Genomic DNA, 22,064 nt, shown 5'->3' on the forward strand with positions numbered 1-22,064 from the left:
ATAAATAACTACAGATATTCACTTTTTATTTCACACAACTTTATTGGTTATTATAATATCACACATTATAATTGATCCTTCAACCATTCAAAACCTTCTAATAAAACACATGATTCCAGACAGTGATCCTCCTCCCTTAATTCTCTAACAATGTCCATTTCCCTGAGGTTCTGGGCTCTGACTGGTTCCCTTTGTCTGTTTCGCTGACAGGAAGTGTGCAAGAGCACGCTCTAGGAGAAGTGTGTAAGAGCACGCTCTAGGAGAAGTGTGTAAGAGCACGCTCTAGGAGAAGTGTGTAAGAGCACGCTCTAGGAGAAGTGTGTAAGAGCACGCTCTAGGAGAAGTGTGCAAGAGCACGCTCTAGGAGAAGTGTGCAAGAGCACGCTCTAGGAGAAGTGTGTAAGAGCACGCTCTAGGAGAAGTGTGTAAGAGCACGCTCTAGGAGAAGTGTGTAAGAGCACGCTCTAGGAGAAGTGTGTAAGAGCACGCTCTAGGAGAAGTGTGTAAGAGCACGCTCTAGGAGAAGTGTGTAAGAGCACGCTCTAGGAGAAGTGTGCAAGAGCACGCTCTAGGAGAAGTGTGCAAGAGCACGCTCTAGGAGAAGTGTGTAAGAGCACGCTCTAGGAGAAGTGTGTAAGAGCACGCTCTAGGAGAAGTGTGTAAGAGCACACTCTAGGAGAAGTGTGGAGAGTCGGGACGCAACTCTAACCCTGTCATCAGACGCAGAGCAGTGAGCCTTGGAACAACACAGCAAGGATGGCATGATGGAGACAGTAGATATCACGGGGACTACAAACATCACTGGAGAATACAGTAGCTTACATCCCAGAATGCAGCTTGATTCTATACTGCATGAGAAACACTGTTGGCATACAAAAGTTCATTTAGGAATAAAGCAATATAAAATAAAAAAAAGTCCAATGCGTTTTAAAAAAAAATGTCAATATCAAATCATTTCTGGGTAACAATGAAGTACCTTACTGTGATTTAAATGAAAATGGTCTCTAATAAACAAAAAGTATATTCTCAATTTCTCAAGCAACAATTTAGCTAGGTCTGTCTGGGAGTGGTCTGAGTGGGGAGGGGAAAACTGAAAATGTGCTGTTATTGGCAGAGGGGTTTTAGAACTCTCTTTCTTATTGGTCTATTAACTAATTCACCCCATAGTGATGTCACCGTGGAAAGCCAAAATTCCATCCTGCCAAAACAGGCTGAACTGTCAAGTCTATTCAAAACAACTCTTACACTAACAAGGACATTATGATAATGTTCACAGTGTTATTCCAACCTCATAGTGTGGAAGTATATATAAATACATATGTCTGACTGCACTGGGCCTTTAAAAAAATAAAAACAACTTATAACAAAACAAATCAATGTATAGCATTAGGCCTGACGCTGACTCATGGTCAGATGGGACAGTAGTGAAGTGCAACATGACTGTTCTATCAATGACTGTAACAGAGTCAGAGTCAATTCAGATCTATTCAGTCAAGTCATTAAAGTGGATCCAAAATAAAAAAAGAGTGATTTTAAAAACCACTCTTCATAGAGAACAACGGGCAGTTTTCATTTCACTCCCTGAATTCAAACTGAAGGCAGGTCCATTATGAGGATTACATGAGCTGCAAAATGGAATTCAGAAAATACACAAGTTGTGGCCAAGAGACGCTAGAACCGTTTATAGTACGGCTCCTTCAATACTAACAGTATGACATGTATCTGTTAATACTAACAGTATGACATGTATCTGTTAATACTAACAGTACAGTATGACATGTATCTGTTAATACTAACAGTACAGTATGACATGTATCTGTTAATACTAACAGTATGACATGTATCTGTTAATACTAACAGTACAGTATGACATGTATCTGTTAATACTAACAGTATGACATGTATCTGTTAATACTAACAGTATGACATGTATCTGTCAATACTAACAGTATGACATGTATCTGTTGATACTAACAGTATGACATGTATCTGTTAATACTAACAGTACAGTATGACATGTATCTGTTAATACTAACAGTACAGTATGACATGTATCTGTTAATACTAACAGTACAGTATGACATGTATCTGTTAATACTAACAGTACAGTATGACATGTATCTGTTAATACTAACAGTATGACATGTATCTGTTGATACTAACAGTATGACATGTATCTGTTAATACTAACAGTACAGTATGACATGTATCTGTTAATACTAACAGTACAGTATGACATGTATCTGTTAATACTAACAGTACAGTATGACATGTATCTGTTAATACTAACAGTACAGTATGACATGTATCTGTTAATACTAACAGTACAGTATGACATGTATCTGTTAATACTAACAGTATGACATGTATCTGTTAATACTAACAGTATGACATGTATCTGTTAATACTAACAGTACAGTATGACATGTATCTGTTAATACTAACAGTACAGTATGACATGTATCTGTTAATACTAACAGTATGACATGTATCTGTTAATACTAACAGTACAGTATGACATGTATCTGTTAATACTAACAGTATGACATGTATCTGTTAATACTAACAGTATGACATGTATCTGTTAATACTAACAGTATGACATGTATCTGTTAATACTAACAGTACAGTATGACATGTATCTGTTAATACTAACATATAAATCAGAAAAAGAGGGTGTGAACTGAATGCACTTGTTTGTGTTAGAGGAGGTACCTCTGATGGACAGACTGGGTGAGGAAGGGAAGGGTTTGTGTTAGAGGAGGTACCTCTGATGAACAGACTGGGTGAGGAAGGGAAGGGTTTGTGTTAGAGGAGGTACCTCTGATGAACAGACTGGGTGAGGAAGGGAAGGGTTTGTGTTAGAGGAGGTACCTCTGATGAACAGACTGGGTGAGGAAGGGAAGGGTTTGTGTTAGAGGAGGTACCTCTGATGAACAGACTGGGTGAGGAAGGGAAGGGTTTGTGTTAGAGGAGGTACCTCTGGTGGACAGACTGGGTGAGGAAGAGAAGTGTTTGTGTTAGAGGAGGTAACTCTGATGAACAGACTGGGTGAGGAGAGAAGAGAGGTGAGAGGTATAAGGAGAGGAGGGGGGAGGAGAGGAGAGAGAGGAGAGGGATGGACAGAGAGAGAGAAGAGAGGAGAGAGAGGAGAGGAGAGAGAGGACAGAGGTGTGAGGTGAGGAGAGAAGAGAGAGGTGTAAGGAGAGGTGAGGAGAGAAGAGAGAGAGAGGTGTGAGAGGAGAGGTGTGAAAAGGCAACCAGCAGTGCGACTGGAGAGATCGTGAGGTTTGTCTTTCTATCCGTTAGTTCATTTTCCTCTTCCTGGAGCGCATTCGTCTCCTCCTCTGGCGAAACAGGTGGCGGAAGTTGATGAACAGACCTGGGAAGAAAAAAATATACTTTTTATCATTTAAAATGTTTTTTAAGAGCAAACTCCATCCACTTGGCCAGAAAGACAAGTCCAAGCAAAGATACTGTAAGAAAACAAATCGTATTTTGACCCAAAGTGTATGTTTCTCCCTTAGAGACATTAACAGATCCTGAAACATGACAGATAGATACAGCTGGTGGGTGGAGGGTCAGAGAGAGGGTTAGCGTAGAGGGCCAGAGAGAGGGTTAGAGAGAGGGTCAGAGAGAGGGTTATGGTGGAGGGTTAGAGAGAGGGTCAGAGAGAGGGTTAGGGTGGAGGGTTAGAGAGAGGGTCAGAGAGAGGGTCAGAGAGAGGGTTAGGGTGGAGGGTTAGAGAGAGGGTTAGGGTAGAGGGTTAGAGAGAGGGTCAGAGAGAGGGTTAGGGTGGAGGGTTAGAGAGAGGGTCAGAGAGAGGGTTAGGGTGGAGGGTTAGAGAGAGGGTCAGAGAGAGGGTCAGAGAGAGGGTTAGAGAGAGGGTTAGAGAGAGCGTTAGGGTAGAGGGTTAGAGAGAGGGTCAGAGAGAGGGTCAGAGAGAGGGTTAGAGAGAGGGTTAGGGTGGAGGGTTAGAGAGAGGGTCAGAGAGAGGGTTAGGGTGGAGGGTCAGAGAGAGGGTTAGGGTGGAGGGTTAGAGAGAGGGTTAGGGTGGAGGGTTAGAGAGAGGGTTAGGGTGGAGGGTCAGAGAGAGGGTTAGGGTGGAGGGTTAGAGAGAGGGTTAGGGTGGAGGGTTAGAGGGAGGGTCAGAGAGAGGGTTAGAGAGAGGGTCAGAGAGAGGGTCAGAGAGAGGGTTAGGGTGGAGGGTCAGAGAGAGGGTTAGGGTGGAGGGTTAGAGAGAGGGTCAGAGAGAGGGTTAGGGTGGAGGGTTAGAGAGAGGGTCAGAGAGAGGGTTAGAGAGAGAGGAGGGTTAGGAGAGGGTTAGGGTGGAGGGTTAGAGAGAGGGTCAGAGAGAGGGTCAGAGAGAGGGTTAGGGTGGAGGGTCAGAGAGAGGGTTAGGGTGGAGGGTTAGAGAGAGGGTTAGGGTGGAGGGTTAGAGAGAGGGTTAGGGTGGAGGGTCAGAGAGAGGGTTAGGGTGGAGGGTTAGAGAGAGGGTTAGGGTGGAGGGTCAGAGAGAGGGTTAGGGTAGAGGGTTAGAGTGAGGGTCAGAGAGAGGGATAGGGTGGAGGGTTAGAGAGAGGGTCAGAGAGAGGGTTAGGGTGGAGGGTTAGAGAGAGGGTCAGAGAGAGGGTTAGAGAGAGGGTCAGAGAGAGGGTTAGAGAGAGGGTTAGGGTGGAGGGTTAGAGAGAGGGTCAGAGAGAGGGTCAGAGAGAGGGTCAGAGAGAGGGTTAGGGTGGAGGGTTAGAGAGAGGGTTAGGGTGGAGGGTTAGAGAGAGGGTTAGAGAGAGGGTTAGGGTGGAGGGTCAGAGGGAGGGTCAGAGAGAGGGTTAGAGAGAGGGTCAGAAAGAGGGTTAGGGTGGAGGGTTAGGGTAGAGGGTCAGAGAGAGGGTTAGGGTAGAGTGTTAGGATGGAGGGTTAGGGTAGAGGGTTAGGGTGGAGGGTTAGGGTGGAGGGTTAGGGTGGAGGGTCAGAGAGAGGGTCAGAGAGAGGGTTAGGGTGGAGGGTTAGGGTAGAGGGTCAGAGAGAGGGTTAGGGTAGAGTGTTAGGATGGAGGGTTAGGGTAGAGGGTTAGGGTGGAGGGTTAGGGTGGAGGGTTAGGGTGGAGGGTTAGGGTAGAGGGGTAGAGAGAGGGTTAGGGTAGAGGGTCAGAGAGAGGGTTAGGGTGGAGGGTTCGGGTGGAGGGTTCGGGGGGAGGGGTAGAGAGAGGGTTAGGATGGAGGGTTAGGATGGAGGGTTAGAGAGTGGGGTCAAGGTGTAGGGTCAGAGAGTGGGTTTAGGGTTAGAGAGTGGGTTTAGGGTGTATGGTTAGGGTGTAGGGTCAGAGAGTGGTACTAACTGACCGAGGAACATGAGGGCCAGGTAGATCTTCAGAGTGAAGGAAAAGCTGAAGGACGAGCCCAGGACCGAAGGTAGAGGGATGCTGTACAGACGGGTCTCATCGAAGATAGGCAGGGACTGGATCACAGCTATAGCTAAGAGGAAACAGACAGGACAGACAGGAATACATAGCAACACTTGGATATCTTAGTAATAAGTAATATCTTGTTTGACTACAAACATCATACCACTATTATTTACATACAATTGACATAATAAGTGAATATAGCAGGCATAGAGCTCTCTGAGGAGTGTGTGTGTGTGGTGGGTGTGTGATGGGTGTATGTGTGTGGTGTGTGTGTATGCTGTGTGTGTGTGTATGGTGTGTGTGTGTGTGTGTGTGTGTGTGGTGGGTGTGTGATGGGTGTATGTGTGTGGTGTGTGTGTATGCTGTGTGTGTGTGTGTATGGTGTGTGTGTGTGTGTGTGTGTGTGTGTGTGCGCGTGTGTGTGTGTGTGGTGGGTGTGTGTGTGTGTGGTGGGTGTGTGTGTGTGTGTGTGGTGGGTGTGTGTGGTGTGTAGTGTGTTGTGTGTGTGTGTGACAGGCCCACTGACCCTCTGCTAGCACCCCCAGAGGGTAGAGGGGCATCCAGATGGAGTATCTGAGCCAGGTCAGCAGCTTCCAGTCTGTGTCGATGCAGGCCAGCATGTAGAATGGATACCTGGGACAGACGACAAAACAACAGGTTTATTTAGCATCATTCACAAGCAGTGAGCAATACAATGCAGGTCAACGTGTAGAATGGATACCTGGGACAGACAACAAAACAACAGGTTTATTTAGCATCATTCACAAGCAGTGAGCAATACAATGCAGGTCAACGTGTAGAATGGATACCTGGGACAGACGACAAAACAACAGGTTTATTTAGCATCATTCACAAGCAGTGAGCAATACAATGCAGGTCAACATGTAGAATGGATACCTGGGAAATGCTGACAACTAGCCTCACTAGCTGGTCCATTCATGGTTACAACTAGCCTCACTAGCTGGTCCATTCATGGTTACAACTAGCCTCACTAGCTGGTCCATTCATGGTTACAACTAGCCTCACTAGCTGGTCCATTCATGGTTACAACTAGCCTCACTAGCTGGTCCATTCATGGTTACAACTAGCCTCACTAGCTGGTAATATAATGTCCATTCATGGTTACAACTAGCCTCACTAGCTGGTCCATTCATGGTTACAACTAGCCTCACTAGCTGGTCCATTCATGGTTACAACTAGCCTCACTAGCTGGTAATATAATGTCCATTCATGGTTACAACTAGCCTCACTAGCTGGTCCATTCATGGTTACAACTAGCCTCACTAGCTGGTCCATTCATGGTCACAACTAGCCTCACTAGCTGGTCCATTCATGGTTACAACTAGCCTCACTAGCCGGTAATATAATGTCCATTCATCGTTACAACTAGCCTCACTACCTGGTAATATAATGTCCATTCATGGTTACAACTAGCCTCACTAGCTGGTTATATAATGTCCATTCATAGTTACAACTAGCCTCACTAGCTGGTCCATTCATGGTTACAACTAGCCTCACTAGCTGGTAATATAATGTCCATTCATGGTTACAACTAGCCTCACTAGCTGGTCCATTCATGGTTACAACTAGCCTCACTAGCTGGTCCATTCATGGTTACAACTAGCCTCACTAGCTGGTAATATAATGTCCATTCATGGTTACTAGCCTCACTAGCTGGTAATATAATGTCCATTCATGGTTACAACTAGCCTCACTAGCTGGTCCATTCATGGTTACAACTAGCCTCACTAGCTGGTCCATTCATGGTTACAACTAGCCTCACTAGCTGGTCCATTCATGGTTACAACTAGCCTCATTAGCTGGTCCATTCATGGTTACAACTAGTCTCACTAGCTGGTCCATTCATGGTTACAACTAGCCTCACTAGCTGGTCCATTAATGGTTACAATTAGCCTCACCAGCTGGTAATATAATGTCTATTCATGGTTACAACTAGCCTCACTAGCTGGTAATATAATGTCCATTCATAGTTACAACTAGCCTCACTAGCTGGTCCATTCATGGTTACAACTAGCCTCACTAGCTGGTAATATAATGTCCATTCATAGTTACAACTAGCCTCACTAGCTGGTAATATAATGTCCATTCATAGTTACAACTAGCCTCACTAGCTGGTCCATTCATGGTTACAACTAGCCTCACTAGCTGGTAATATAATGTCCATTCATCGTTACAACTAGCCTCACTAGCTGGTAATATAATGTCCATTCATCGTTACAACTAGCCTCACTAGCTGGTAATATAATGTCCATTCATACTTACAACTAGCCTCACTAGCTGGTAATATAATGTCCATTCATCGTTACAACTAGCCTCACTAGCTGGTAATATAATGTCCATTCATAGTTACAACTAGCCTCACTAGCTGGTAATATAATGTCCATTCATGGTTACAACTAGCCTCACTAGCCGGTAATATAATGTCCATTCATTGTTACAACTAGCCTCACTAGCTGGTAATATAATGTCCATTCATGGTTACAACTAGCCTCACTAGCTGGTCCATTCATGGTTACAACTAGCCTCACTAGCTGGTAATATAATGTCCATTCATGGTTACAACTAGCCTCACTAGCCGGTAATATAATGTCCATTCATTGTTACAACTAGCCTCACTAGCTGGTAATATAATGTCCATTCATGGTTACAACTAGCCTCACTAGCTGGTAATATAATGTCCATTCATGGTTACAACTAGCCTCACTAGCTGGTCCATTCAAATAGTAGCAGCAGTGTACTATTTAACAGTCTTAAGCTGTTCAGGGTCCTGTTGGTTCCAGACTTGCATCGGTAACGCTTGCCATGCCATAGCACAGAGAACAGTCTATCATTTGTATGGCTTGAGGCTTTGACAATGTTTAGGGCCTTCCTCTGACACCGCCTGGTACCTTCCTCTGACACCGCCTGGTATAGAGGTCCTGGATGGCAGGGAGCTCAGCCCCAGTGATGTACTGGGCCGTACCCACTACCCTCTGTAAGTGCTTTGCAGGTCGGAGGCCGAGCAGTTGCCATACCAACCGGTGATGCAGACAGTCAAGATGCTGCAGCTGTAGAACATTTTGAGGATCTGAGGGCCCATGACAAATCTTTACAGAGACGTCGTCTTCTTCACGACTGTGTTGGTGCGTCTGGACTACGTCAATTCCTTAGTGATGTGGACACCGAGGAACTTGAAGCTCTCAACCCGCTCCACTACAGCCCAGTCGTGGGTTTTCTGTAGTCCACAATCTACTCCTTTGTCTTGTTGACGTTAAGGGAAAGGTTGTTGTTCTGGCACCACACTACTGTCAGGTCACTGACCTCGTCCCTATAGGCTGTCCCATCGTCCTTGTTGATCAGGACAACCACCGCCATGTTGTCAGCAAACTTAATGACGGTGTTGGAGTCGTGCGCGGCCACGCCGTCGTGGGTGAACAGGGAGTACAGGAGGGGACTAAACATGCACCCCTGAGAGGCCCCCGTGTTGAGGCTCAGCGTTGCTTACCCTCATCACCTGGGGGGGGGGGGGGGGCGCCCCTTCAGGAAGTCCAGGATCAAGTGCAGAGGGAGGTGTTCAGTCCCAGGATCCTGAGTTTAGTGATGAGCTTGGAGGGCACAATGGTGTTGAATGTTGAGCTGCAGTCAATGGACAACATTCTCACATAGGTGCTCCTCTTGTCCAGGTGGGAAAGGGCAGTGTGGAGTGTGATTGGGATGGTGTCATCTGTGGATCTGTTGGGGCGGTATGTGAATTGGAGTTGGTCTAGGAGACAATAAAGGCAGTAGATTGTGTCATCTGTGGATCTGTTGGGGCGGTATGTGAATTGGAGTTGGTCTAGGAGACAATAAAGGCAGTAGATTGTGTCATCTGTGGATCTGTTGGGGCTGTATGTGAATTGGAGTTGGTCTAGGAGACAATAAAGGCAGTAGATTGTGTCATCTGTGGATCTGTTGGGGCGGTATGTGAATTGGAGTTGGTCTAGGAGACAATAAAGGCAGTAAAGTAGTAGGGAAAATGTCAGTGAAGGTCAGACCTCGTCGGAGGTCGTAGTGGGATTTCTTATAAGCGTCCGGATTAGTGTCCTGTTCCTTGAAACCGGCAGCTCTAGCCTTTAGTGCGGATGTTGCCTGTAATCCATGGCTTCTGGTTGGGGTATGCACGTATGTATTTATGTATGTATGGTCATTGTGAGGATGACGTCGTCGATGCAGTTATTACTGAAGTCGGTGACTGATGTGGTAAACTCCTCCATGTGATCGGTTGAATCGCGGGAACATGTTTCAGTCTGTGCGAAACAGTCCTGTAGCTGTTTGTTGTTCGGATATCATGGTGCCAAGTACCCAGAGTACAATGTACTCTTATAATCTCCACCCGGCACAGCCAGAAGAGGACTGGCCACCCCTCAGAGCCTGGTTCCTCTCTAGGTTTCTAATCTCCACCCGGCACAGCCAGAAGAGGACTGGCCACCCCTCAGAGCCTGGTTCCTCTCTAGGTTTCTAATCTCCATCCGGCACAGCCAGAAGAGGACTGGCCACCCCTCAGAGCCTGGTTCCTCTCTAGGTTTCTAATCTCCACCCGGCACAGCCAGAAGAGGACTGGCCACCCCTCGGAGCCTGGTTCCTCTCTAGGTTTCTAATCTCCACCCGGCACAGCCAGAAGAGGACTGGCCACCCCTCGGAGCCTGGTTCCTCTCTAGGTTTCTAATCTCCACCCGGCACAGCCAGAAGAGGACTGGCCACCCCTCGGAGCCTGGTTCCTCTCTAGGTTTCTAATCTCCACCCGGCACAGCCAGAAGAGGACTGGCCACCCCTCGGAGCCTGGTTCCTCTCTAGGTTTCTAATCTCCACCCGGCACAGCCAGAAGAGGACTGGCCACCCCTCAGAGCCTGGTTCCTCTCTAGGTTTCTAATCTCCACCCGGCACAGCCAGAAGAGGACTGGCCACCCCTCGGAGCCTGGTTCCTCTCTAGGTTTCTAATCTCCACCCGGCACAGCCAGAAGAGGACTGGCCACCCCTCGGAGCCTGGTTCCTCTCTAGGTTTCTAATCTCCACCCGGCACAGCCAGAAGAGGACTGGCCACCCCTCGGAGCCTGGTTCCTCTCTAGGTTTCTAATCTCCACCCGGCACAGCCAGAAGAGGACTGGCCACCCCTCGGAGCCTGGTTCCTCTCTAGGTTTCTAATCTCCACCCGGCACAGCCAGAAGAGGACTGGCCACCCCTCGGAGCCTGGTTCCTCTCTAGGTTTCCTCTTAGGTTCCTGCCTTTCCAGAGAGTTTTTCCTAGCCACCGTGCCTCTACATCTGCATTGCTTGCTGTTTGGGGTTTTAGGCTGGGTTTCTGTACAGCACTTTGTGACATCGTCTGATGTAAGAAGGGCTTTATAAATACATTTGATTGATTGATGACAATTCCCTTACACCATATTTCTTACACCGAACCACTCTTTAGGATACTTCGATCGCAGGTGAGGAGATTAAAGTTGAGGTTATAGAAAAAGAGTTAAGGGAAACCCACAAAAACAACGTAAACCATTTACCCTGGTCGTTTCAGTCTCCAGATCTCAACCCAACTCAACACTTCTGGGAGATTCTGTTGCAGAGCCTGACATGGTGTTTTGCACCGCCATCAACAAAACACCACATTTTGGAATTTTCTGGTGGAAGAATGATGTCACATCCCTCCAATAGAATGATGTCACATCCCTCCAATAGAATGATGTCACATCCCTCCAATAAGAGTTCCAGACACCTGTAGAATCTATGACGAGGTGCATTGAAGCAACTTTATGTCGTGTTTCCTTTATTTTGGCAGTTATCTGGATGTGAGCTATATTGAGGTAGAGTCACCTGTAGATCTATATTGACTATACTATAGAGGCAGAGTCACCTGTAGATCTATATTGACTATACTATTGTCACGAATCCCGTTTCCTGAGTCTGTTTTTTGCCTGTGTTCTGTCCTGGAGTGTTTTTTCCGGCGTCCTGGAACGCACCCTGTCTGGTTGCCGGGCAATGTAGCCAGTTGGGAGTTCTGATTACCCGCACCTGTATCCCATCAGCTATCTGCACACCTGGTCCTGATCATCATCTCTCCTCTTCATAAGTCCGGACCTGACATCCATTCCCTGCCGGATCGTTAGCCATGAACAGTATGTTGTGCCATAGTATCAGCCTCAAGTTGGATAGAATTTGTTTTGTTGTTTTTTACGTATTGCTTGCCTTAAACTTACCTCCGTTTGTTCTGTCTTCAGTTACTCACCCGGATCATTTACCCCATTCCCGCCTGGTCGGAGGAGGATTCCGCTACCCCATTGGATCCACCTATTTACTCCCATCAACTCACCACCGCTGCCCGCTACGCCACCTGGATATATCTATCCATTCACATTCACTTGTAAATAAATACTCACCTTCTTCCTACTCTCCTTGTCCTGGTCTGCTTCTGGGTTCGATTTTGAAAGAACGTGACAAATAGTTGGTAGAATCACCTGTAGATCTATATTGACTATACTATAGAGGTAGAGTCACCTGTAGATCTATATTGACTATACTATAGAGGTAGAGTCACCTGTAGATCTATATGAACTATACTATAGAAGTAGAGTCACCTGTAGATCTATATTGACTATAGAGGTAGAGTCACCTGTAGATCTATATTAACTATAGAGGTAGAGTCACCTGTAGATCTATATTAACTATAGAGGTAGAGTCACCTGAAGATCTCTATGGTGCTCCAGAGGTAGAAGACGAAGAAGACCACTGCTTTGTTCTGCATCTCCTCCAGACTACCGAAGATCACAAACAGGATTACGTTCCTACCCACCACCTGTACAGGTCAACAACAACAAAATCACAGAAACACACTTCATTAAAGGGTTAATTCACCCTAAATACAAAATCACTTGTCCTCGCCCTGAATGCATCCTGGCCTCAACCTGAATGCATCCCGGCCTCAACCTGAATGCATCCCATCCTCAACCTGAATGCATCCCGGCCTCAACCCGAATGCATCCCGGCCTCAACCCGAATGCATCCCGACCTCAACCCGAATGCACCCCGGCCTCAACCCGAATGCACCCCGGCCTCAACCTGAATGCACCCCGGCCTCAACCTGAATGCACCCCGGCGTCAACCTGAATGCATCCCGGTCTCAACCTGAATGCATCCCGGTCTCAACCTGAATGCATCCCGTCCTCAACCTGAATGCCTCCTGTCCTCAACCTGAATGCATCCCGTCCTCAACCTGAATGCATCCTGTCCTCAACCTGAAAGTGTCCTGTCCTCAACCTGAATGCATCCTGTCCTCAACCTGAATGCATCCTGTCCTCAACCTGAATGCATCCTGTCCTCAACCTGAAAGTGTCCTATGGGCAAAGAGAGAATCTATGCTTTGGGTTGGTTTACAAACCCATTGCCGCTAACTTTAGCTTTGACTAACCAAAAACAACTAAAAGTCAATGTAAACTAATTAGTATGTGTTTTTTATTTTAAGTCATTTTGAAAGTTATTTTTCTGTGTGTTTGGATTGAACCCTACCTGGATCATAGCAGGGAACACCCCTGTCTTGACCAGACCCACTAGAGGGTTCATGACCTCTGCTACGGCCATCATCTGACAGAAGTACATCATGTCAGCAATGGTGTGGAACGTGTCATAGAACGAGTCTGATAAGAGGGAGAGAAAGAGAGAGAGGTAGAACACAGTGGTGCTATACAGTGGTGCAACACAGAGGTGCTATACAGTGGTGCTACACAGTGGTGCTACACAGAGGTGCTATACAGTGGTGCTATACAGTGGTGATATACAGTGGTGCTACACAGTGGTGCTATACAGTGGTGCTACACAGTGGCGCTATACAGTGGTGCTATACAGTGGTGCTACACAGTGGTGCTATACAGTGGTAGAACACAGTGGTGCTATACAGTGGTGCTACACAGTGGTGCTATACAGTGGTGCTACACAGTGGTGCTACACAGTGGTGCTATACAGTGGTGCTATACAGTGGTGCTACACAGTGGTGCTATACAGTGGTGATATACAGTGGTGCTACACAGTGGTGCTACACAGTGGTGCTATACAGAGGTGCAACACAGTGGTGCAACACAGAGGTGCTACACAGAGGTGCTATACAGTGGTGCTATACAGTGGTGCTACACAGTGGTGCTATACAGTGGTGCTACACAGTGGTGCTATACAGTGGTGCTATACAGTGGTGCTACACAGTGGTGCTATACAGTGGTGCTACACAGTGGTGCTATACAGTGGTGCTATACAGTGGTGCTACACAGTGGTGCTATACAGTGGTGCTATACAGTGGTGCTATACAGTGGTGCTACACAGTGGTGCTATACAGTGGTGCTATACAGTGGTGCTACACAGTGGTGCTATACAGTGGTGCTATACAGAGGTGCTATACAGTGGTGCTATACAGTGGTGCTACACAGTGGTGCTATACAGTGGTGCTATACAGTGGTGCTACACAGTGGTGCTACACAGTGGTGCTACACAGAGGTGCTATACAGTGGTGCTATACAGTGGTGCTACACAGTGGTGCTATACAGTGGTGCTATACAGTGGTGCTACACAGTGGTGCTACACAGTGGTGCTATACAGTGGTGCTACACAGTGGTGCTATACAGTGGTGCTACACAGTGGTGCTACACAGTGGTGCTATACAGTGGTGCTACACAGAGGTGCTATACAGTGGTGCTATACAGTGGTGCTACACAGTGGTGCTATACAGTGGTGCTACACAGTGGTGCTATACAGTGGTGCTATACAGTGGTGCTACACAGTGGTGCTACACAGAGGTGCTATACAGTGGTGCTATACAGTGGTGCTATACAGTGGTGCTACACAGAGGTGCTACACAGAGGTGCTATACAGTGGTGCTATACAGTGGTGCTACACAGAGGTGCTACACAGTGGTGCTATACAGTGGTGCTACACAGTGGTGCTACACAGTGGTGCTATACAGTGGTGCTATACAGTGGTGCAACACAGTGGTGCTATACAGTGGTGCTACACAGTGGTGCTATACAGTGGTGATATACAGTGGTGCAACACAGTGGTGCTATACAGTGGTGCAACACAGTGGTGCTATACAGTGGTGTAACACAGTGGTGCTATACAGTGGTGCTATACAGTGGTGCAACACAGTGGTGCTATACAGTGGTGATATACAGTGGTGCTACACAGTGGTGCTACACAGTGGTGCTATACAGTGGTGCTACACAGTGGTGCTATACAGTGGTGCAACACAGTGGTGCTACACAGTGGTGCTATACAGTGGTGCAACACAGTGGTGCTATACAGTGGTGCTACACAGAGGTGCTATACAGTGGTGCTATACAGTGGTGCTATACAGTGGTGCTATACAGTGGTGCTACACAGTGGTGCTACAGTGGTGCTACACAGAGGTGCTAACATGTTAGGCCAAACACTGCACACCCAGAGTAGCTGGTTCCATACTGTACGTGCTCAAATCCAGTGGTTCTCAACCTATTTTAGTTGCTCTACACCAATCACATTTAGCTGTGCCTGAAGTACACCCCAAGTACCACTTCACGTGTATTTCACCAGTAGGTCTACGTTCTCATTAGTGTCCTCAAGTATCTCTGCGGATAGACCAAACACAACAGGCTGGCAACTACTGCTGTAGTCAACTCTTAAAATGTTGTGAAGACATACAAACAGAATTTGGCTAAAACACCAAACAGACTGGACCTCCAGGCTATTCAAAGCTATTTGCAAGACAAATTAATCTAGACTAGAGTCAAAGTTCCCTTTCTCATATTCAAATGGACACATCTATGAATAAAGAGCCTGTTTAGTTATTCTAGGGAAGTAACACTCAGATCACTTCACAGAAACACAACTGAATATAAACTAGACAGCTTTCAGAAACACAACTAGACAGCTTTCAGAAACACAACTAGACAGCTTTCAGAAACACAACTAGACAGCTTTCACAAACACAACTAGACAGCTTTCACAAACACAACTAGACAGCTTTCACAAACACAACTAGACAGCTTTCACAAACACAACTAGACAGCTTTCACAAACACAACTAGACAGCTTTCACAAACACAACTAGACAGCTTTCACAAACACAACTAGACAGCTTTCAGAAACACAACTAGACAGCTTTCACAAACACAACTAGACAGCTTTCACAAACACAACTAGACAGCTTTCACAAACACAACTAGACAGCTTTCACAAACACAACTAGACAGCTTTCAGAAACACAACTAGACAGCTTTCAGAAACACAACTAGACAGCTTTCACAAACACAACTAGACAGCTTTCACAAACACAACTAGACAGCTTTCACAAACACAACTAGACAGCTTTCAGAAACACAACTAGACAGCTTTCAAACACAACTAGACAGCTTTCACAAACACAACTAGACAGCTTTCACAAACACAACTAGACAGCTTTCACAAACACAACTAGACAGCTTTCAGAAACACAACTAGACAGCTTTCACAAACACAACTAGACAGCTTTCAGAAACACAACTAGACAGCTTTCAGAAACACAACTAGACAGCTTTCACAAACACAACTAGACAGCTTTCAGAAACACAACTAGACAGCTTTCACAAACACAACTAGACAGCTTTCAGAAACACAACTAGACAGCTTTCACAAACACAACTAGACAGCTTTCACAAACACAACTAGACAGCTTTCACAAACACAACTAGACAGCTTTCACAAACACAACTAGACAGCTTTCAGAAACACAACTAGACAGCTTTCACAAACACAACTAGACAGCTTTCAGAAACACAACTAGACAGCTTTCAGAAACACAACTAGACAGCTTTCAGAAACACAACTAGACAGCTTTCAGAAACACAACTAGACAGCTTTCAGCTAAAAAAAAAAATAGGAGGAAGAGTGATAATGTATGTAAATATTAGTGTTTATATGAGCCATCTAATACTAACTCTCTTACATTATGATGGAGAACCAGTTCTGAGGTAGCGAGTTCCAACTGTAGCTGTGGAAAAGGAATGATTCTGATTGTATTCTTTTCCATCCCTGAAACACTGACTTAACCTACTGTGTGTCTATAGCAAACGCTGTCGTCAACTCTCAAGACAACCAACCAACCAACAAACAACAGCTACTAACAAGGCTGGACCCTCAGCAGGCTCTGGATCACTGACCTTGTCCCAGGATGAAGAGACGGACGGTCATGTTGACAAAGATCCAGGAGAAGCCCAGGAACTGGACCAGGTTGTACATGAACAGATAGCCCTTCTTCAGACCCAGGTAGGCTGAGAGAACAAACCACATATTACCATACAACATGTTTAAAACACATAACATCAGGTTGTACATGGACAGATAGCCCTTCTTCAGGCCCAGGTAGGCTGAGAGAACAAACCACATATTACCATACAACATGTTTAAAACACATAACATCAGGTTGTACATGGACAGATAGCCCTTCTTCAGGCCCAGGTAGGCTGAGAGAACAAACCACATATTACCATACAACATGTTTAAAACACATAACATCAGGTTGTACATGGACAGATAGCCCTTCTTCAGGCCCAGGTAGGCTGAGAGAACAAACCACATATTACCATACAACATGTTTAAAACACATAACATCAGGTTGTACATGGACAGATAGCCCTTCTTCAGGCCCAGGTAGGCTGAGAGAACAAACCACATATTACCATACAACATGTTTAAAACACATAACATCAGGTTGTACATGGACAGATAGCCCTTCTTCAGGCCCAGGTAGGCTGAGAGAACAAACCACATATTACCATACAACATGTTTAAAACACATAACATCAGGTTGTACATGGACAGATAGCCCTTCTTCAGGCCCAGGTAGGCTGAGAGAACAAACCACATATTACCATACAACATGTTTAAAACACATAACATCAGGTTGTACATGGACAGATAGCCCTTCTTCAGGCCCAGGTAGGCTGAGAGAACAAACCACATATTACCATACAACATGTTTAAAACACATAACATCAGGTTGTACATGGACAGATAGCCCTTCTTCAGGCCCAGGTAGGCTGAGAGAACAAACCACATATTACCATACAACATGTTTAAAACACATAACATCAGGTTGTACATGGACAGATAGCCCTTCTTCAGGCCCAGGTAGGCTGAGAGAACAAACCACATATTACCATACAACATGTTTAAAACACATAACATCAGGTTGTACATGGACAGATAGCCCTTCTTCAGGCCCAGGTAGGCTGAGAGAACAAACCACATATTACCATACAACATGTTTAAAACACATAACATCAGGTTGTACATGGACAGATAGCCCTTCTTCAGGCCCAGGTAGGCTGAGAGAACAATATACAACTTTCAATAAAAACACAATTCAAAAAATACAAAGGAAACTCCAGTCAGTTGGTTTTGTATGTCTATAACCAAAACCAAAATGATTTGAAATTACATTTCAGATGTTTACATTTTCAAATATCAAATATCATTTAAAAAAAAAAAGGTAGCTTGTACTTGTGTGTGGTATAAACTAAAAGATGATGCACAGTCAAAACCAGCCAGTTGGCGGCCCGCGGTGGATTTATTTGGCCCCACAACTTTTCTGAGAAAAAAAAAAAAAAAAAGTTGATATTTTTTTTTCTTTTTGCATTTTCATTGTTGGAGATAAAAGGGTGTAAAAACACCAGGATGTTAATTTAGTCAAATCTGTTCTCAAGTATAAGAGAGAGAGACGTGATCGGATACAACTTTAAGCAAAGTTTCAAATGATCCGTTTTTGGATTCTTGCCGTCAAATTGCAGTCTACAAATGATTTGTACTCATGTTCCGGTCTGCCGACCAACTGGTCAATGAAAAATAAATATATCAGCCCGAGGCTGAACTTAGTTGATGATCCCTGGTCTAAACCAACAGTATCTTTACCAAGAAATGTAAATCTTCAGATTAGAGATAAAAGGGGCTGCGGTGTTCACAGCTGCACCGCTCGGTACTTACGGTCTTTACGGATTCTTGACTCGATGCTGACCTTGTTTATCTTCTCCTCTTCCTGAAAACAAACAGACAGACCATCAGGTGTAATACATGTCATAACACCCTTATAAAAGACAAATAAATAAAGCCTTTTATACCTCCTTATGTATTACATCTAAAAGTTGTACCAAAACTGACCCTGGTCATTACTACCTTAGCCTGAAGCTCCATCTCCGCGTCTGATTCGTCGAGCCAACGGTCGAAGTCTGGCGCCAGGAAGAGAGGTTTCCTCTCCTGCAGAGTGAGTCTATCCCACCAACGCTGCTCTTGCTTCCTCACTGTCACATTTACCAGGCGCTGGGTCGACCTGTGACTAACCTGGCAGACAGACACACAGTGAGTATGATAATAATTGTAGATACCACAGGAGGTTGGTGGCACCTTCATTTGGGGAGGACGGGCTCGTGGTAATGACTGGAGAGGAATCAGTGGCATGGTATCAAACACATGGTTTCCATGGTTTCCATTCCATTCCATTTGTTCCGTTCCAGACATTATCATGAGCAGCCTCCTGCGGAAGACACACTTACTAATAAACCACAAGCAGGGAACAGTAACAATCTCTAGTACCAGAAGAGAATGTTTTGTCTTTGAGACTGAGAAGAGTGTGAGGTATTTATCACTAATGAAAAAACTACATTTCTGGAATAGAAAATAATAGAATACCTCAATTTTTACTGGTTCCAGGAAGTCCAGACTGAACTCATAGTCATGGTCTCCTTTAGCTCCGTGACCCTGAGCTGTCCAACAAAGGAACAGCGGTTTAATACCATGTACTCTGTACAGACGAGACGTATTTTCATTCTTTCTGTTCCAGCGTAATACAAACCACCAACCTTTGAATTGCAGGGTGTTGTTTTGCACGCAGATATCAAGATTCTAAAGAAAAATGTCACATGCATCAACAAAAAACACCTCAACAAGCGGAAGACTGTCAGCTACAAGGCTAAATATAGAAACCACACTAACATTGGTTGAGATCAAACTAAGTGGCTGAATGGCTGATGTGGATGTGTTTCCTTCACACATACAGCATCACTAAACATATTCTGATGACGTTACATACAGTAGTACATAGCTGGAGTACATGTGGTCACGATGCACCTTGAGTGTGTGTTTGCTGAATGGCTAAATTGGATCCAGCGATCACCATGACAATTCCTGAATCTTTTATGAAGCATGACATTTGGTAGGATGCACCACCACCACTAGCTACTACAACTCAATATGAATTACAGAGTGTTGGCTACTGTCTCGCCTCGTCGAGAACCATACTTCTCATGATGACCTGATTTCGTTATGTGGAAACACTGGATCAAGACCTCAGGAAACTATATATAATATATAAGTTATATAAATTATATATATATTATATATAAGTTACTCTGTCTTGTGACATGCTACACTTTTGTTATCACTCTGTATAGCTAATAGAACAAGTGGTAAATTATCTAGCTAGATGTATGAGCTTACTAGCTAACATGTAAGCATGGGGCTGCTATCAGTCCATTCTCTAAGCAGCATTGTAGCTAATGTAATGTATGTCATTTGTTCATGTCAGCCACGTGCATTCAATTTACAACGTCCAGCAGTGAGCTTAAACAAATACACTTATTACAGGCTGAAAGAGGCTATCTAGCTGGCTTGTTGTCCTAGCCATCTAGCTGGCTTGTTGTCCTAACCATCTAGCTGGCTTGTTGTCCTAGCCATCTAGCTGGCTTGTTGTCCTAACCATCTAGCTGGCTTGTTGTCCTAGCCATCTAGCTGGCTTGTTGTCCTAACCATCTAGCTGGCTTGTTGTCCTAACCATCTAGCTGGCTTGTTATCCTGGCTTGTTGTCCAACCATCTAGCTGGCTTGTTGTCCTAACCATTCTAGCTGGCTTGTTGTCCTAACCATCTAGCTGGCTTGTTATCCTAACCATCTAGCTGGCTTGTTGTCCTAACCATCTAGCTGGCTTGTTGTCCTAACCATCTAGCTGGCTTGTTGTCCTAACCATCTAGCTGGCTTGTTGTCCTAACCATCTAGCTGGCTTGTTGTCCTAGCCATCTAGCTGGCTTGTTGTCCTAACCATCTAGCTGGCTTGTTGTCCTAACCATCTAGCTGGCTTGTTGTCCTAACCATCTAGCTGGCTTGTTGTCCTAACCATCTAGCTGGCTTGTTGTCCTAACCATCTAGCTGGCTTGTTGTCCTAACCATCTAGCTGGCTTGTTGTCCTAACCATCTAGCTGGCTTGTTGTCCTAACCATCTAGCTGGCTTGTTGTCCTAACCATCTAGCTGGCTTGTTGTCCTAACCATCTAGCTGGCTTGTCCTAACCATCTAGCTGGCTTGTTATCCTAACCATCTAGCTGGCTTGTTGTCCTAGCCATCTAGCTGGCTTTGTGGCTTGTTGTCCTAACCATCTAGCTGGCTTGTTATCCTAACCATCTAGCTGGCTTGTTGTCCTAACCATCTAGCTGGCTTGTTATCCTAACCATCTAGCTGGCTTGTTCTAGTCCCTAGCCATCTAGCTGGCTTGTTGTCCTAACCATCTAGCTGGCTTGTTGTCCTAGCCATCTAGCTGGCTTGTTGTCCTAACCATCTAGCTGGCTTGTTGTCCTAACCATCTAGCTGGCTTGTTATCCTAACCATCTAGCTGGCTTGTTGTCCTAGCCATCTAGCTGGCTTGTTATCCTAACCATCTAGCTGGCTTGTTGTCCTAACCATCTAGCTGGCTTGTTGTCCTAACCATCTAGCTGGCTTGTTGTCCTAACCATCTAGCTGGCTTGTTGTCCTAACCATCTAGCTGGCTTGTTGTCCTAACCATCTAGCTGGCTTGTTGTCCTAACCATTCTAGCTGGCTTGTTGTCCTAACCATCTAGCTGGCTTGTTGTCCTAACCATCTAGCTGGCTTGTTGTCCTAGCCATCTAGCTGGCTTGTTGTCCTAACCATCTAGCTGGCTTGTTGTCCTAACCATCTAGCTGGCTTGTTGTCCTAACCATCTAGCTGGCTTGTTGTCCTAACCATCTAGCTGGCTTGTTGTCCTAACCATCTAGCTCGATGACAGGTCGGTCCCGGAGATCATCCGTAACATACCTTAGCGTCACTCAGCTCCACACGCAGGTAGATGTCTGCATGACGCTGTGCCCAATACACGTGGGGTGTGAGGGTCTGCATGGTGATATCTAAAGGTACTGTTAGTGAAATTAATATCCTTGCTGTTATATCACTGAGAAGCAATGCTGGAGATCGTCCGCCTCATTCATTAGGACAGCTGGCTAGATGCGGAAACAGTCATCCAGGATACTCAGGGGTGCGTTCAGTTCTATTGAACGTTTACGTTGCTTAACGGTTTGTACTGAACGACACGGCTCCCTAAAACGATCTTGAACTTACTTTGAGGTACGTTTGCTCCGTGTGTATCGAAGCAATTTACTGTAAATGACTGCGGCACAGCGGTCCTCCAACACTTTACCCACCCAACTACGCCTTCCCCGTTTTTGAACTGGTCGTTCAGAACAGCACCGTTTCCGTCGAATTGAACGTTACAGTACGTTTTTCTGCATTGAACGTAGCTCAGGTGTCGCTACGTGCGCGTTACACCCACAAATCAAAACAAAGGAAGGAACGTGC

The 22,064-nt window shown here is 45.4% G+C and overlaps 1 protein-coding gene across 2 annotated transcripts; it reads right to left on the minus strand.

The window, feature by feature from the left end:
* Positions 1-17: 17 nt before the first annotated feature.
* On the minus strand, positions 18-21,953 carry LOC115121803 (very-long-chain (3R)-3-hydroxyacyl-CoA dehydratase-like). 2 transcript variants are annotated; one of them, XM_065012431.1, is made up of 11 exons: positions 21,528-21,951; positions 19,287-19,329; positions 19,117-19,190; positions 18,604-18,768; positions 18,415-18,466; positions 16,593-16,703; positions 12,943-13,070; positions 12,120-12,232; positions 5,934-6,040; positions 5,343-5,474; positions 18-3,382 (listed from the first exon to the last, which is right to left on the minus strand). In XM_065012431.1, exons 1-11 carry the CDS (start codon positions 21,606-21,608, stop codon positions 3,306-3,308), a joined length of 1,083 nt encoding a protein of 360 aa, XP_064868503.1. In that variant the 5' UTR covers positions 21,609-21,951; the 3' UTR covers positions 18-3,305. The 2 variants fall into 2 exon arrangements, with proteins under 2 accessions (XP_064868503.1, XP_064868504.1); XM_065012432.1 differs by lacking the exon at positions 16,593-16,703 and having other exon boundaries at positions 21,528-21,953.
* Positions 21,954-22,064: the final 111 nt, after the last annotated feature.

Source organism: Oncorhynchus nerka, linkage group LG27 (genome assembly GCF_034236695.1).
Source record: "Oncorhynchus nerka isolate Pitt River linkage group LG27, Oner_Uvic_2.0, whole genome shotgun sequence".
Classification (NCBI taxonomy): domain Eukaryota; kingdom Metazoa; phylum Chordata; class Actinopteri; order Salmoniformes; family Salmonidae; genus Oncorhynchus; species Oncorhynchus nerka.